Genomic DNA, 17,330 nt, shown 5'->3' with positions numbered 1-17,330 from the left:
TTTTCATAATTATGTTTCTTTTTTTTCATTTACTAATGTGCACAAACATTTGAAAACTTGCATAATAACACCTCCAATTGTTATTTTCTCTCCCTCATATATGTGCATAATTTAGGCATATTCAAGCCTACCTGGATCTCTGCTATTCATAATGAAAATTATGCAACTTATTACATTTTCAAAGGCATTTAGATTCCATAGTTTTAATTTAAAAGCTAAATTCTTATGTCATTACAGAATTCAGAAGATCACTTAAAAATGTTTATATTCTTTGGCAACTTTGCGCTTGTGTAACAGGGCTGGACAAAAGAGAAGATAAAGCTACGCCTGGAGAATTCATATCTTGCAGACACAAGTGGACAAACATTTGTAGTGGACTCCACAATGTCAGATGTGGTGCTCATAAATGGTGGGTACAATAAGTATTGATCCAAATATATCATTGAAATACTAGCATTTAATATACTATGTTTCTAGAAATGTCTTTTTAAGCTAATAAAACAGATGTTATGTTGCTTATATTTAGTTCACCAACTATGATACTTAAATTAATCAATGAAAAATTACTTTGTATATACATGTAAGCACTGAATTGCTTAGAATTTTGTGTGCAGTTTAGTATTCAAACATTATCAATTTAGCAGAATGTTAACACATTTCCTTTCCATAAATTCTGCTTGTTGAATTTTTCTTACATAGGCTCTGCCAGAAACCCTTTCACTGATGAGTTTTTTGAAGGGCCCAGCTACATTCCCTGGACTGTTCTTAAGCTGGATCTACTGGTAAATGCTCTTTAATATGTGGCATCTGCATAGACAGGGTGGGCTATGTATTTTTTCAATGAGCACAAGATCACAATTTGAAATTTCGCCCATTTTCAAAGCAGTTGAAAACTATGGTTGACAATTGATAAGAAAATGAAGCGCTCAATTGAAGCTATCTGATACATTTTTAGGTTTTCATCTGATCTCTAACTGTTAATGTTTATTTTCCAAGTTTATGAGGTCTTTTGCGAGTCTAACATAATGAAAATGTTTGTGATACTAATATCTCTTCCAACTCTAATAATCAGCGTCATGACCATAACAAATGATTCATAAGTAATTGCCTTTCAATCCAACTGTCCAAACGTTTTTTTCCTCACATTTTACAGAACTTGAGACAATATTAAGGTTAAGCCATGATCAATGATACAATGTACATCCATTGACCAATAATAATAATCAATCAAACTGATTAATGGCATTTCAGAGTCATGGGCAAAAAAAAGACTTAGTGCTCCATTTGTTTACCTGTTTTCACCCATCCTTAACAAGAGACAAATTACAAACAGAAGTTTTTATACCCCCGGATTGAAAGATTGGGGGTATATTGTTTTTGGCGTGTCTGTCTGTCATTGTGTCAGTCAGTCAGTCATCGTATGTGTGTCAAAAAACTTTAACCTTGGTTAAACTTTTATAACTTTTGCAATATTGAAGATAGCAACTTCATATTTGTCATGCATGTGTATCTCATGGAGCTGCACATTTTGAGTGGTGAAAAGTCAAGGTCAAGGTCATCCTTCAAGGTCAGAAGTTAAATATCATTGTTTTTTTCGTTCCTTAACTTTAACCATCGTTAAAGTTTGGTCATAACTTTTTGAATATTGAAGATAGCAACTTGATATTTGGCATGCATGTTTATCTCATGAAGCTGCACATTTTGAGTGGCTCAAGGTCAAGGTCATCGTTCAAGGTCAAAGGTCAAATTTATGGCTTCAAAGCGGTGCAAAAGGGGGGCATTGTGTTTCTGACAACCACATCTCTTGTTTTTAGGCGGTGGAAGGAATGCCAGTAGTGATCCTGATAGTACCCAGTGATCTTGGGCAGCCTATACATGGTAAGAAGGGAGAAGCTCAAAGAGGTCATGGTGCCTTGATAAACTCATTAAGTCAGCTGTGCCTAAAACATGCCTCGAAGAAACGCTTGAATGTGGAGTCAAAGTGGAAGGTAATACTTAAATGAATGTTTGTATTTTTTTTAATTGTTTTCGTGTCAATGATAAGCTTCTTTCTGCTCTCACCATTTGTTGACTGCTTCCTTGCATTCAATGTCATGAACCTCCTATACTCACAGTATGTTGACTGCTCCTTGCATTTAATGTCCGGAACATCCCATACTCATATATTGACTGCTTCCTTGCATTTTATATCATGAACCTCCCATACTAATATATTGACTGCCTCCTTGCATTTAATGTCATGAACATCCCGTACTGATCATATGTTAACTGCTTCCTTGCATTTAATGTCATAAATCTCCCTCACTGATGTGTTGACTGCTTCCTTGCATTCAATGTCATGAACCTTCCATACTCAATGTATGTTGAGTGCTTCTTTGCATTTAATGCCATAAATCTCCCACACAGACTATGAGTTGACTGGTTCCTTGCAATTAATGTCATGAACATTCCATACTGACCATATGTTGACTGCTTCCCTGCATTTTATGTAATAAATTTTCCAAACTCATGAATTGACTGCTTCCTTGCATTTTATTTCATGAAAATCCCATACTCATATATTGACTGCTTCCTTGCATTTAATGTCATAAATCTCATACACAGACCATGAGTGGACTGCTTCCTTGCATTTAATGTCATATACATCCCATACTGACCATATGTTGACTGCTTCCTTGCATTTAATGTCATAAATCTCCCTCACTGACCATGTGTTGACTGCTTCCTTGCATTCAATGTCATGAACCTCCCATACTCACTGTATGTTGACTGCTTCCTTGCTTTTAATGTCATAAATCTCCCACACATACCTTGAGTGGACTGCTTCCTTGCATTTAATGTCATGAACATCCCATACTCATATATTGACTGCTTCCTTGCATTTAATGTCATAAATCTTACACACAGACCACGGGTGGATGGCTTCCTTGCATTTAATGTCATGAACATCTCATACTCACCATGTGTTGACTGCTTCCTTGCATTTAATGTAATAAATCTCCCACACTGACCAAATGTTGACTGCTTCCTTGCATTTAATGTCATAAATCTCCCACACTGACCATGAGTGGACTGCTTCCTTGCATTTATTGTCATAAATCTTCCACACTGACCATATGTTGACTGCTTCCTTGCATTTAATGTCATAAATCGCCCACACTGACCAAATGTTGACTGTTCAGAAAGTGCAAAGTGCCAAGAGCCTGGGAACCCTGTTCAGCAGTAACAAGTTGGATCCTGCTAGCCACAGCAAGTTTGAAAATGGGATGCCTAGGTAAGATTGAACTCAGAACTCAAATAAATTCTAAAAGAGTTTTTTTTTAATGCTTTTTACATCTTTATGTACAAAAAGAAAAAAAAATACAGATAAAATATATATTATTTTTTATGAAATAGCGAACACATGTAGTAGTTTCTAGTTAATTTTCAATGATATGTAAGGGATACAGAGTTTGAATGCCCTCAAATAGTGGGAGACAATGCACTTCTCCGTCTGTAGGTATTTTCCTTTGCCTGGAAGCTTTTGTATTTAACATTGTTTTGTTTAAGAGAATATGCACTGTAAAAAGTGAGTCTTGTGCCAAAAACTTTGTTTGCATTTTATTATCTAATCAACCTATCAAACCAATCATGCAAAATATTTTTTGTTGTAGAGATATGTTAAATCAAATTATTTAGTTGCCAATCTTTGAACATGCCCCTATAATTTAACTGTTGAATCTATGGAGAGACAAGCCAGAAGAAGCATCTGTTTTAGTGGAAAAACAATACATAACAATGCTCAACACAAAATCATACATCACAGTACTTAATGTGTGTACTTATTTCAGACACTGCACTTGATCGCTATTGCATGACCTTAGCCGCAACTCTATTTTCAAAATTTAATTTATTGCTCTTTAAATAGCAAGTTTAAAATTAAAACAACCCACTCAAATGTATAGAGTGTGTCTAAACGCACATGTTAAGACAAATGTCCATTTTAAGACTTTCTGAAAGCATAGAAAATATGATGACAATTGTATTCTGAGAACCAGTTAATATAAAATAAAATTATTTGCAGTCACATTTAATGAATGTCGTTTTTGAATATCGAATACACTACGAATATAATTTGAATGGTGCCATATGCGGCCAGCGTTGCTATAGTCTAGCCTTTGCATTTCCTAGTCTGGTCAGGAGATACCTAATGCTACCATGAAGCCTTGCATGATTTCATAGCGGATTGTGCCATTGTGGAGGCTGGAGATGAGCTACACTTGCTGAAACTCTATAAGACATATTTTAGCACGATGCGGCTCTGAAAGCGTGATTTGAATATGTAGAAAGAAAACTGCATGTTAATCAAATATCAACTTACCATGTAGTTCAATCGTAAATAAATAAACTCATAATGAGCCTTTTGAGGACACATATGATGTGAACTCCCGTGGTATAATTTTCATATACGAATCATTGACGAACACTATTGTGTGGTTTGAATATGCATTGTACATGCAATTAATGATGCACTTTTCATGCCATGTATATTTCACTAAGAAGTGGGGAAAAAAACAACAACAAAACTTTTGTTTTAAATTTAATTATTTAGACAGGTACATTTTCTTACTATATTTCGAAGTCATGATAATATTTATAAGTTTTTTGTCGTACTCAATACTATATATATTGTTGAGCTCATTTTCAATGTTTTATTAATTGCCAACTGTGAATAAGAACAAACTTTACACTTTACTATTTTGTTCCTATCCCCCTTGTAATTGCTAAAAAGTTGGATGATTATGTCAATTCTATCTACCACTGTACAACAGCTTATTCACACACACACACACCATGATAACTCCTACATGCACAATAAAATTCACCTCCTGGGCCTTCCCGAGCCGACAATGACCATTCGAGTGTTAAATGCCCTATCAGAAAGGGACACTACTAAGCAGTTAAAAACCTTCAAAGTAATGGACAGACTAACAGTTAATTGCCTTCTCAGTAAGAGACAGTTATAAGCAATTAAATGCATGCACAGTTAGGGACAAGTTAATCAAAACCTTGTCCCCATCCACCTTTTAATAGCATAAATACGTTACCTGCTATGTAATAGCTACATGTACTACCTTTCCAAGGTGTGCTTATTCATCCGGAAAAAATCTGGAGCCGGGAGCCGGCCACCTATACACAGAAATTAGATTAGGTCAGAACATAGTGTAATGCAACCTTATCTTAACCAGAAATGGTGTCCACCACATCAAATAATTTTCCAGATTGGTACAGTAAACATCGCCATTTTGCCTAATTTCAAATCAATTTAATTTTCGGTCTGTTAATTGTATCTTTGTGGGTGGATGAGTTTTATTACTTGTCTTTCAATTTATTCTCAGTATTATTTCTGGATTTTTGTTTCGTTTGTTTGAGATATTTATGCTTCTAGCACGTAATGGCTGAACAATGTAAAGAAACGTTCTAGAGCCGCAAGCATGCAGAAGGACCTGTTTCAGTGGAACTTACGGGGCAAGACGTCCATCATGTGGCTTCGGCCATGCATCGGTCGACGTCAGACCATATTGCTCCCGCCATACTTTGGTCTTTGCCCGGTACCGGGCAAGACGTCGACCACGAGGCTTTAGCCATACGCCGGTCGACGTCAGACCATATGGCTACGGCCATACGTTGGTCTTTGCCTGATGACGTTGACCACGTTTCTTACGCTATGCATCGGTCGACGTCAGACCATATTGCTCTCACCATACTTTGGTCTTTGCCCGGTACCGGAAAAGACATCGTTCTCGACAATTTAGCCATACATTGGTCGACGTCACACCATATGGCTACCGCCATACGTCGGTCTCTTCCCGGTGACGTTGACCATGTGACTTTGGCTATGCATCGGTCGACGTCAGACCATATGGCTCCCGCCATACTTCAGTCTTTACCAAGTGACGTCACTGGATATGACTGGTCCGGGCACTGGTCACCGGTCACCAGTCAAGGTAAGTCACCAGTCAAGGTAAAGTATCGGGCACTGGTCACTGGGTTCCAGTCCCTTAGCATCAGTCATCGTGCACCGGTCACCGAGCACAGATCACTGGTCACTAGTCATTCTTTGACCAGTCCACTCAACGGTGAACTTAGGACCGTTCTGGTCACGGTTCATTCCAGTTTTCCAGGTCTATGAACTTATGTTACATACCCTAGGTGAAGACTTTTGCCCTCACCCTTGCATGTCGACTACAAGTTCTGCGATCTTAGCCACAGACCAGTTGACCCGTAAACATGATCCCAACAGGATTAGCAAGGGGAAGTCTCGCATCGACTTCCGCCTTCCTATTGGCTTGACTACATTGTCGGTTTTTCAGTCACTGGAACCCTCTAATAAGCCTACTCCATCGCCATTGAAAGTCCCTAAGGACCTGATTGAGCCTAAACTTGAACGCGGTAAAATCGACAAGCCTCCGGTACCTGATCCCACTACCAGTTTGGACCTTTCCAAACTGCCCAGTCCGGATCCGGACATTAGCAAGCTTTTACTTGCTATGCCAGTTGCTTCTAGTCCTATTTCAGTTCCTTACACCATGTTGGATATTGGGAACTGAGAGAACGCCGTTCCAAAGGTCTTGCTAACCAGATATAGACCTTATGGCGGCCACAATCTTAGAATTGGCTTGTGAGCAATTGGACTCAGTTCCAGAGGAACTCCGTGACTTATTAATTCATCCTTCATGGACGACTCAGTTTGTATTAGCGAGGCTGTTTTCAGTGAAAACCCGAGCTATTGCCATAGCCAGCTCGTCGTCCGCCGTTTGCCGTGCGCCGTAGGCGTCGTGCTAAACCTTAACGTTGGCCATAACTATTTAAATATTGAAGATAGCACCTTGATATTTGGCATGCATGTGTATCACATAGAGCTGCATATTTTGAGTGGTAATATTTCAAGGTAAACATCATCCTTCAAGGTCTAGGGTGCAAAAAACAAAGTCAAGGGAAGTAATAAGCTTTAAATGGACATAGTTATCTGACCTGCCCATGTATATATTTTTGTGAAATAAATCAAATCGGCACAGTAGGCGGCATTGTGTTTCTGGCAAACACATTGTGGTAAAAAGTTAAGGTCAAGGTCATCCTTTACGGTCTACGGTAAAAAATACAGATTTAAGGGAAGTAATATGCTTTAAAAAGGGAGAAAATTATTCAATATTGAACATAGCCACTTTATATATTTGGCATGCATGTGTATCTCATGGAGCTGCACATTTTGAGTGGTGAATCTACAGTCGCCGTAGTGGCTTTTAATTATTTGCTACTAAAAATAGAGATTTGTTACAGACAATTATTTTCAAGGAATGTAATTTATATAATTATAAATCTCATATTATATATTTCCTTACCAAGAATTGAAGTTGTTTTCACAGTTACTGTACAGATTTATTATTTTGATTATTTTTAACCCAAATGATTGATTTGTCAAAGTTTTTTTTTTTAATGATGTTATTATTATTTCTTTGATGTTCATTACATACCTGTGGAATTATGTCCATAGATACATGATCAACTCTGGCTATGATCTCTTTTAAACCACAGGCCTTAGTTGTCAGTGATGTCTGACATTGTCATAATTGACTGTGAGACCCCCACCCCCGGTTGGATTGGACAAAATTCAAGGGAAGTAATAACCTTTAAAGGGAGATGATTTCTATACCTGCCAAATAATAAATAGAAATGTTTTTTCAATGTGGCGCAGTAGGGGGCATTGTGTTTCTGACAAACACATCTCTTGTTGGGTCACTAGGTCAAAGGTCAAGGTCACTGTGACCTCTAAAAAAAAAAATTCTGACAAGCTTTCGAAGCGGAGCGTGGCACCCGTTATGCGGTGCTCTTGTTGCATAATGCTGCGTCTTCAATGTCCAAGATGCTAAGGATTCGGAGAGACCTCATCCTCTCTTCCCTGCCTAAACAATTTCTGTTGGAACCAAGCATGAAGTCACTCAGAACAGCTCCTCTCACAGCAGATTCCCGTTTTGGTGGCAAAATACAAGCAGCTATCACGGCTGACCGGGAAGACCAGATCCACGCTTCTTTAACGTATACCAACTGTGGCCAGCGCCAAGGGGCTTTCAAAGCGCCAAGCTTTCTAAACCACCGGCAGCTAAAAACGCTAAGAAGAGCAACCTTTTCTCTAAATGGCTTCCTTCTACTCCACGTACGGCTCCTAACAGGCCTTCCTATAACAGACCTTCTTTTCGGAATTCGTCTGGTAAGTAGGCTTGGATAAAGAGCAAAAACAAGCTGGATCAAAAGACTTTCAAACCTTCAACCGACAAGGGCATATCTCCCCAAGGTCAGCCCTAGGGTAATCCCCTTTCTACCGCCATCACCTTGGAGTCCATGGGGCCTAGACTATTGCACTTCGCAAATCGATGGCTCCAAATAACTGCGGGCGCATGGGTTCATTCCCGTGTTACAAAAGGCCTCACTTTTAAATTCGAAAAGAGGCCTCAACTTTCTCTAATCCCCATAGATCCTTATTCTCCAGGTTTTTATAGTCGTCTTTTTATGGTTCTAAAGAAAAACGGCTTCTAGAAACCGGTCATAGACTTAAAAGTGTTCAACACGTTTCTAGTCAAACCGACTTTCAAGATGGAGACTCCTGCCTTCATACGTAACTCCATCAAACCCATGCATTGGGGATGTCCTTGGACCTGGAAGATGCATACTTCCATGTTCCAATCCTTCCCAACTATCATAAGTACCTGCGCTTCCCCTTTTGAGGCCATGTCTACCAGTTTCAGGCTATGCCATTTGGGTTGGCGACCGCCCCACGAGTTTTTACCAAACTGATGGCTGCAGTCGGTGCACACCTCCGGGTTCACGGAACTCTCCTTCAGTAGTTCGACGACTGGTTCTTACACCAGCTCGATCGTCAACTGCTTCTGCGGAACCTAGATTTCTCTTGAAAGGAACTCCTCTCGTTAGGACTCCTCAATGCAGACAAATCAGACCTCATTACTTCTCAGGATTTCACCTACGTGGGAATGAATTTTATGAACGACATCAATCGGGTCAGGGTCTCACGTCAACGTGTATCAGATCTTGTGAAGGTCAAATGGGTTCTGTCCCAATCTCATATCACAGCTCAAGAATTCCTCTCTGTCAACGGTATCCTGAGCTCAGTAGCAGACCTTGTGCAGTTGGGACGTCTCTTCCCATGTCCTCTTCAGCACTACCTCTCAGCTTGGTGGAAATGGTCTCCGGACAGTCTGCTTACACAGATTCCAATCCTACCGGCCTTAGTCCCCAATCTTCAGTGGTGGGTAGACGAGGAGTCTCTCTTGACCGCTTCTTCCCCCACAACCTTCATTACATCTGATAACGGATGCGAGCAGGGAAGGTTGGGGCACTCACCTGGAACCACTCAATCTGATAATCTCAGGATTGTGGTCTCCTCAGGAGTCTTACCTGAACACATCAACAATCTAGAAATGCGAGCAGTATTTCCAATCACATCTTCGGGAATCCTGTGTGATGGTGTCATCAGACAACACATCAGTCGTAGCTTACATCCAGGGACTGGGGGGGGGGGGGGTGAACACACTCGCAATCCTTGTATCTGGATCTGGAAACCAAGAACTTACTCATTCTTTGCAAGAGCCTCAACATCTATCTTCTGGCCAAACACATACCAGGTTATCTCAATGCCCTGGCAGACAGTTTGTCTCGCAAACACCTGTTTCTTCCGTCGGAGTGGACACTTCATCAGGAAGTGGCCAACCAGATTTTTCTTAAGTTCGGTTATCTATTTGCGACCAGGGACAACTTCCCCTGTACTCGAGTCCAGTCTAGGATCCAGCAGCATGGGCGGTAGACGCGCTTTCGTTCACCTGGGACCAACTTGATGCTTACGCCTATCTCCCACCCATTCTAATTCCCCAAATCTTGGCGAAAATCAGGGTGAGCTCTTACCGGATGATCCTGGTCGCCTCTTGGTGGCCAGGAAGATCCTGGTTTCAACGACCTTCTCAGTCACCTGTGCGACTATCCCAGGAAACTTCCTCACAGGTATGATCTATCTCAGAGAGGCAGACTTCATGTGGATCCAAACATGTTCCACTTACACGTCTGGCCGTTATCCGGCCATCCCTGCAGAAGAATCGTTTTTCTGTCAGGGCTTCCACACTCGTTGCCTCTACAAGGAGAAAATCCACCAGAACAGTCTATGATGCTCACTGGAAGCAATTCTCTGACTGGTGTATTTGAGGGAAAATTAATCCCCTCAATCCATCTGCTGGACGCATAGCGGATTTTCCCATATATCTTTTTGATGATAAGAAACTTTCTCTTAGCTCCATTAAAGGATACAGATCTATTATTTCGCATACATTGGCTTTTCGTAAGTCATCACAAGTCTGTGCTGACCCAGCCATTTAGGAACTGATCCGAGCCATGGAACTCAAACGTCCTGTTTCTCGTTCCCTTACCCCTAAACGGGATTTGGCTTGCGTTCTTTGTTTGCTTAATAAGGCTCCTTATGAACCTCTTGAGCAGACTTCTTTACAGTTCCTCACATGGAAGACCGTTTTCCTTCCTGCTATGGCTTCAGCCAAACGGAGAAGTGAAATTCAAGCTCTTTCTATCGAAGATGGCCCTCTTCATGTTGATTCCTCCGATGGCTCCGTCACTTTGTTGTGTCAGCCAGGGTTCCTTGCTAAGAATCAACTCCCCTCTATGGCTTCTAAACCCTTCTAGGTCCAAAGTCTTTCTAGAACTTGTGGACATGAAGATGAAGATAGACTCCTATGCCCAGTCAGAGCTTTGAAGTTCTACCTCAACAGAGTTAAGTCTATTCGAGGTTATCACAAGAGACGTTTCATTCCCTTAAAAGGTGTGGGGGGAGGCGATGTGTCTGCGGCTTCTATTTCTCGCTTGGTAGCCTCGACCATAAAAAAGGCTTACTCTTCTCTTTCATCTAGGGGTTCATCCCTATTTAAAATAAGACCGCATGAATTACGAGCTCTGTCGGCTTCGTGGGCGTATATTAATCACATCCCACTTTCTGACGTGCTCCATGCTGCTTTCTCGAGGAATCGGACTACCTTTTCCTCTTTTTATCTTCGTTCTCTGGAGTGCCAACAATACAATTTGTATATGTGGGGCCCTGTTGTGGTTGCCCAGACGGGTCTTTTATGGCATAGTTTACTTACTCATATCCGTGATATATAAGTACAAATACCGTACTAACGAAGATTACCTGAGGACATGATACTGCAATCGTTGGCCGATAACCCTGTACATGGGTTCGGCTGTGATGTGATATACACGAACCTTCCCAACGCAGCTGCAAATTCAACTAGTAGATAACAGGTACCGTATTTATGCTATTAAAACAAATCTTTCAAGTAAAATTCACTTTAATTATTAAATACTTACCTGCTATCGGTGAGTCCCAACTCCCACCCCGCTCTTCGACTTATATTTCAGATATATTGAAAGAAGATTGATATGGCGTTCACCGTTTTCGGTTTAGCTAAGGTCGGTTGCATTACACTATGTTCCGACCTAATCTAATTTCGGTGTATAGGTGGCCTGCTCCTGGCTCATGAATTGACATGACGCCTTATCAGTGATCGCTCCGCCCACTTAATCACGTGGCTCAGCGGGAAGAAAACCTAGACAACCTAACACCAAAATGGCTTCTTTGCCTATCGACTGCATATAGATATACGCGATATTCCGGATGATTTTATGGACTTGTTTAACACCATATTACACGTGTAAAGGGGTTGATGCCATTAAGTTATTCTGCGAATGCAAAAAATATACTACTTAAGAGAACATCAGCTATTTATAACGGGTAAATCGGTACATTAAACACGCTCTCAAACGCTTGCGCGCTTACCGAAATCGAACCCGTTATTACGTGTAATGGTGGTATTTGCAATAAATTAACACTTCATCGGTATTTACCCGTGTTATTAACAAAATTATTACCGAAACATTCCCCCCTACCCGTGTATTTGACACGAAATAGCGCTTTATAACTGGGAATTCGGTGAAGTTTTACGCGCTTTCTGACGCCGGGTGGGTACCTCAATCCCACATGTTATTGCGTATAAAAGTGATATTAATCATATTAAACATTGCTTATGGGACATTTATCAATCACTATAATTTAAAGCACGAAAACAACACAGTAAGTTTGGACATTGTCTGATATAAAATTAGCGTTGTACGAAATGGAATACGGTCAGGCTATTATAAATTAATAAGGCTACCAATATCAGACGCTCGCGCAGGTACCGACTTCCCCGAAGTTACCGCATTCATTGGTTAACTAATATCATTAATAATAACTCTTTTACAATAGCATTCATCGATACGTCTTTATTAAAATAATAACAAAATGGTTTTCACTTGTTTCTGACACACACAGAACGCGATTTTTAACGGGGATTTCGTAAAGTTACACGAATTGGGTACCAAAATTCTCAATTATTTTACATGCACACGTGGCATAATACATACTTAATAATGCTTAGTTTTTGCTTATATGACATTTCAAGTTTGTGAAATAAATTTATGTTCTATAAAGGGGATCTCGGTAATTCTTGAAACTTCCACTCGCTCTTGTCAAGACCGCATTGCCGCGTTGGAAATGGTATAAATTTAATTCATCTAACTTATCTTTCTGGATACCAAATGTCAGAGTTGCATTAACCCTTTTTACACCGTTTTTGCCATATTTCATTTCCGTTTTTTAATCCGAACAAAATAAACGAAACTCGTTTAAAAAATGAGATCTAGGCATTCGAGCTCCTAGTGTGGATTAAAAGCGTTTATTGGTGACACCACATGAGTGCAAATGTGTAGATACCGTTAATAAGATAATATATCACATGTCACCTTCAAATAACATGTATGATGCCAATTAAGTGCCTTACTATCAGAGTAATAAAACACAGCATGAGTTAGGCTTCATGCTGGGTTTTATTTCTCTTTAAGTAATGCAGATGAACCTCGCTTCTGACTTAGTAACTAATAAAACTATTTTAAAAAAGTGAAATATTAAGTGATAATCACATCGATAACATAAACTATTTAAATCTGCTAGTATATCCGATAAAAATATATTATAATTTCCTTTGACAGTGTTGACGTTCAGTTGTTCGTGGTGACGACCGCATGTATTTATACATCTCTTACACTTCTCAAGATCTCTTTTCGGCTTTGGAAACGATACAAATTAAATGTCACCAACTAATCTTTCAGGATATCGATTGTCCGAGTAACATTATCCCCATTGACACCGTTTAACCATTTTTAATCGTTTTTTTTAAGAGGAAAACGAAAGAAACTCGTTGGAATAAAAGTGAACCTAAACATGTAGCTTGTCTAGAAAATGGCGGACAGGTCGTTGCTAACGAGTGCGCCTGATTAATCGATCGCTGATTGGTGGATCAATTCTAGTGGGCGGAGCGATCATAGATAAGGCGTCATGTCAATTGTTCCGGATGAATAAACCCACATTTGAAAGGTAGTAGCTATTAGATAGCAGGTAAGTATTTAATAATTAAAATGAATTTTACTTGAAAAAATGTTTTAAGTGAATTGTTCACAAATTTTGGTTAAACAAATCAAATGTCATTCGAAATGATTGCTTACATATCTTAAATGCTTGTAAATATAGACTTAACTTATTTTTATAGTAAGAAATAAGTTTTAAAAAAAACGTCCGTCGCCGGTATTTTAGCCCCTTTTGTATTGTTGTGTGAGCGAATGCGCTGCGCCATACAAACGTTACCCTTCCGAAGCGATACATAAAATCTATAACAGAGGGGGTAATCACGTGATAGTCAAGATTGCAACGTCAATGCCGACACAGTTATTTTTCGCCGTTTTATATCCTTCATTGCTTTTGTTTATTTTTTAAATGACGCCCAAACTTAAGCCATGTCAGTTAAAAGGTGATTGCGTTTATTTCGTTTTAAAGGGGCCTTTTCACAGATTTTGGCATTTTTTTTAACTTATTCATTAAATGCTTTATATTGAAAAATGTAAACATTGGATCGTAAAAGCTCCAGTAAAAAAATCAAGAAAAAAAATTAAAAAAGGAAAAGAACATTGCCCGGAGCTGGTTTCGAACCAGTGACCCCTGAAGTCCTGCCAGAGTCCTGAAGTAAAAACGCTTTAGCCTACTGAGCTAGTCCGCCAAGTACATATTCTTATCGTATTTTATACGTTATATAAGCAATCTTCGTAGTTTCACAAAATTTAACGACAAAAACAGAACTCTCCAAATTATTCAATCGTTTCGCGTTGCAACGCTTTATAATTTTTAGGTTTTAAAATCGTCAAAAGATGCATATAATGGCTATATTAGAACATGGTTAATGTTCAGTATTACTGTTTCCTCACAAATATCATAACTAAAACGAAAACTTACGAATCTGAAACAACTTTTTTCAATTTTGTCAATTTACCAAAGCGTGAAAAGATCCCTTCAAAATACGCTTTATATCTCTATAATCCTTGCAAACTTTATTAGTGAAAATTTGTTGTAATTAGGTAATCCCGCTTAGAAATTTCGCAGCGAGTAAAGTCGATAAATAGAGCGAAAATTAATACGAAATGAAAGCTTGTAACTCTCTTGCTGATATGGCTGGAAAGTGAGCGGCATTTGACCCATTAATTCAGGTAATAAATGGTATAAAACGGCGAAAAACTTGCCTCGGCATAGACGTCGCCTTCTGGACTGTCAAGTGATTACCCCCTTTGTAAAGTGTAAAATTCTATGTTAAGTATCTTATCTATTTCGTCTGCCAACATCCTACTGCATCCGGATATTTTACCGCATTTTAACACTCAACTGTCCAACTGTGGTTATTAAGTCCATTGGCAAACTTATGGACAAAAATTAAATGCATTCACAGTTTGGAACAGTACTAAACAGTTAAATGCCCACTCAGTTAGGGAGAGTACAAAACAGTTAAATGACTTCCCAGCTAGAGGCATTACTGAATAGTTAAATGACTTCCCAGTTAGTGACATCACTAAATAGTTAAATGCCCTCTCAGTTAGGGACAGTACTAAACAGTTAAATGACTTCCCAGTTAGTGACATTACTAAATAGTTAAATGACTTCCCAGTTAGTGACATTGATATATAGTTAATTGACTTCCCAGTTAGTGACATCACTAAACTGATATCTATGTTAAATGCCCTCTCAGTTAGGGACGGTACTAAACAGTTAAATGTTTCTTAGTTAGGGACCGTACTAAACAATTAAATGCCTTTCCAGTTAGAGACACTACTAAAAAGTTAAATTCCCTCTCAGTTAGGGACTTTACTTAACAGTTAAATGTTATTGACAGTACTAAACAGTTAAATGTATCTTAGTTATGGACAGTACTTAACAGTTAAATGTATCTCAGTTAGGGACAGTACTAAATAGTTAATGACCATCTCAGTTAGGGACAGAACTAAACAGTTAAATGCCTTTTAAGTTAGGGGCAGTAAAAAAAACAGTTCCAATGACATCCCAGTTAGAGGCAGTACTTAACAGTTTAATGCCCTCAGTAAGAAACAGTACTAAACAGTTAAATACATTCAAAGCTTTGTACAAAACTTAACAGTTACATGCCTTTCCAGTTAGGGACAGTTCTAAAGCCTAAACAATTAAATGTATTCACAGTTAGGGACAGTACTTAAGAGTTAAATACCTTCTAAGTTATGGACAGTGTTAACAGGTAAATTCCTTCTGAGTTATAGGCAGTACAAAACAGTCTAATGCACTCTCAGTTAGTGACAGTACTAAACAAACAAATGCCTTCAATGTTATACATGTTACTACACAGTTTACTGTCTACGTGACAATATTGAGCAGTTAAATGCCTTCTGATTTAAGGGTGGTAATAAACTACGTTCGGTATGTTAGATGCAAACTAAATAATTATCATCATTGTATAATATTAACGGTACTTAGCAGCAAAATTCATTGCCAATTAAGGATTGTACCAAACAGTATACAACCTTCTCAATTAAGGACATTATACTATACATAGCATTCTAAACTTGGTGCATGATTTACATCTTCATACCTACCAAATTAAGTAAAAAATGATGAAAAGTGAAGTTTCTTTTTCAACCTGGAGATAGGGGACATCATTCTCAGCTATGCATATTAAGGAACATGTTATAAGCCTGTAAACCGCATTTGTAAACAGCTTACATATCCTAATTGAGTATAAAACGAACTGATTAAATGTATGATCCATTTTACAGCAGATACATTTAATAGCTATTTGTCGTTTGCATTCTTTTCCGGGGCCTAATTTATGAACAATCGTACGGTAAATTAAAGCAGGTCTCAGGACCTATACAAACAAATGTTTGTATAAGTCCCTGATTAAAGTTATAGATAAGTGCATAGCTCACATTTAAAAGGCATTCACGATACTTATGGTTCTAAAATAAAGACATGTCATCTATTGAAAGGAAACAAATCGGATTAAAAATCGCATAATAACTTGGATTTTGAGACAAAATGTTACATTTAACGTGTATTTTATGGCTACAATTTGTAACGATAGCTGCTGGCAGGCTGACTTATCTTTATATTTGTCACGTTGCATACAAGCATGATTTTGTTTTGCTTTATTTTTTTACAAGAACACGCGCTTTCTTTTTCATAGATATGTTTGTTGAGATTACGCCTTGCGTTCTGCCATGTGGTTTAAAGTGTTGCGATGGAAACGCGCGTGCTTTATTATGGTTACGTTTGTCACGATAGATACGCGATGCTCTTATGGTGACTTTGTTCTTGGTAGATACATTTGTGCTTTATCATGGTATCAGTGTCCTAAATGGACACGCCCATGCTGACCAATAGTTATTGTAATGTTGATGACAAGGTGCGTGCTTTTCCATGGTTACAATTGTCGCTATTGATACTTGCATACAGTTCACTGGTTACATAAAGTTGTAAGTTTGCAATAATTAACACAGAATTACCATGTATCATTTTATAATGAAAACATGCTGTATTGAACATTCAAAAAAGCAATCATCTGATCGCGTATTTTTAGCGCGACTTCAACGCATGGTAGGGCATACGTGTTTAAGAGCAGAAACGTGCGTCAGCTCTTGTTATTGAAGATTGTCAACGTCAACGAATACAAAGCCTCGCCATTATTCAACGACTTGTGAAATGCTATTCATCACTATAACTTGGTACTCTTTCATCCGTTATTTGCAGATGCATTTTTGAACGCTTTGCCAATGAAGGAAATTTCAACACAACAACACACACGCTATACATCTGGATATGCTAAATTTGGTTCAAT

The 17,330-nt window shown here is 38.7% G+C and overlaps 1 protein-coding gene across 1 annotated transcript in view; it reads left to right on the top strand.

Moving 5' to 3' along the window:
- LOC127871046 (sodium/hydrogen exchanger 10-like) overlaps positions 1–17,330 on the top strand; it is a 257,467-nt gene that overhangs the window by 231,729 nt on the left and 8,408 nt on the right. The window contains exons 23-26 of the mRNA XM_052413666.1: positions 298–409; positions 700–782; positions 1,815–1,988; positions 3,183–3,274. Coding sequence (XP_052269626.1) covers positions 298–409; positions 700–782; positions 1,815–1,988; positions 3,183–3,274 — 461 coding nt within the window. The remainder of the gene's footprint in view (positions 1–297; positions 410–699; positions 783–1,814; positions 1,989–3,182; positions 3,275–17,330) is intronic.

Source organism: Dreissena polymorpha, chromosome 1 (assembly GCF_020536995.1).
Source record: "Dreissena polymorpha isolate Duluth1 chromosome 1, UMN_Dpol_1.0, whole genome shotgun sequence".
Taxonomy (NCBI): domain Eukaryota; kingdom Metazoa; phylum Mollusca; class Bivalvia; order Myida; family Dreissenidae; genus Dreissena; species Dreissena polymorpha.
This window is presented reverse-complemented; position numbering and strand designations above follow the sequence as displayed.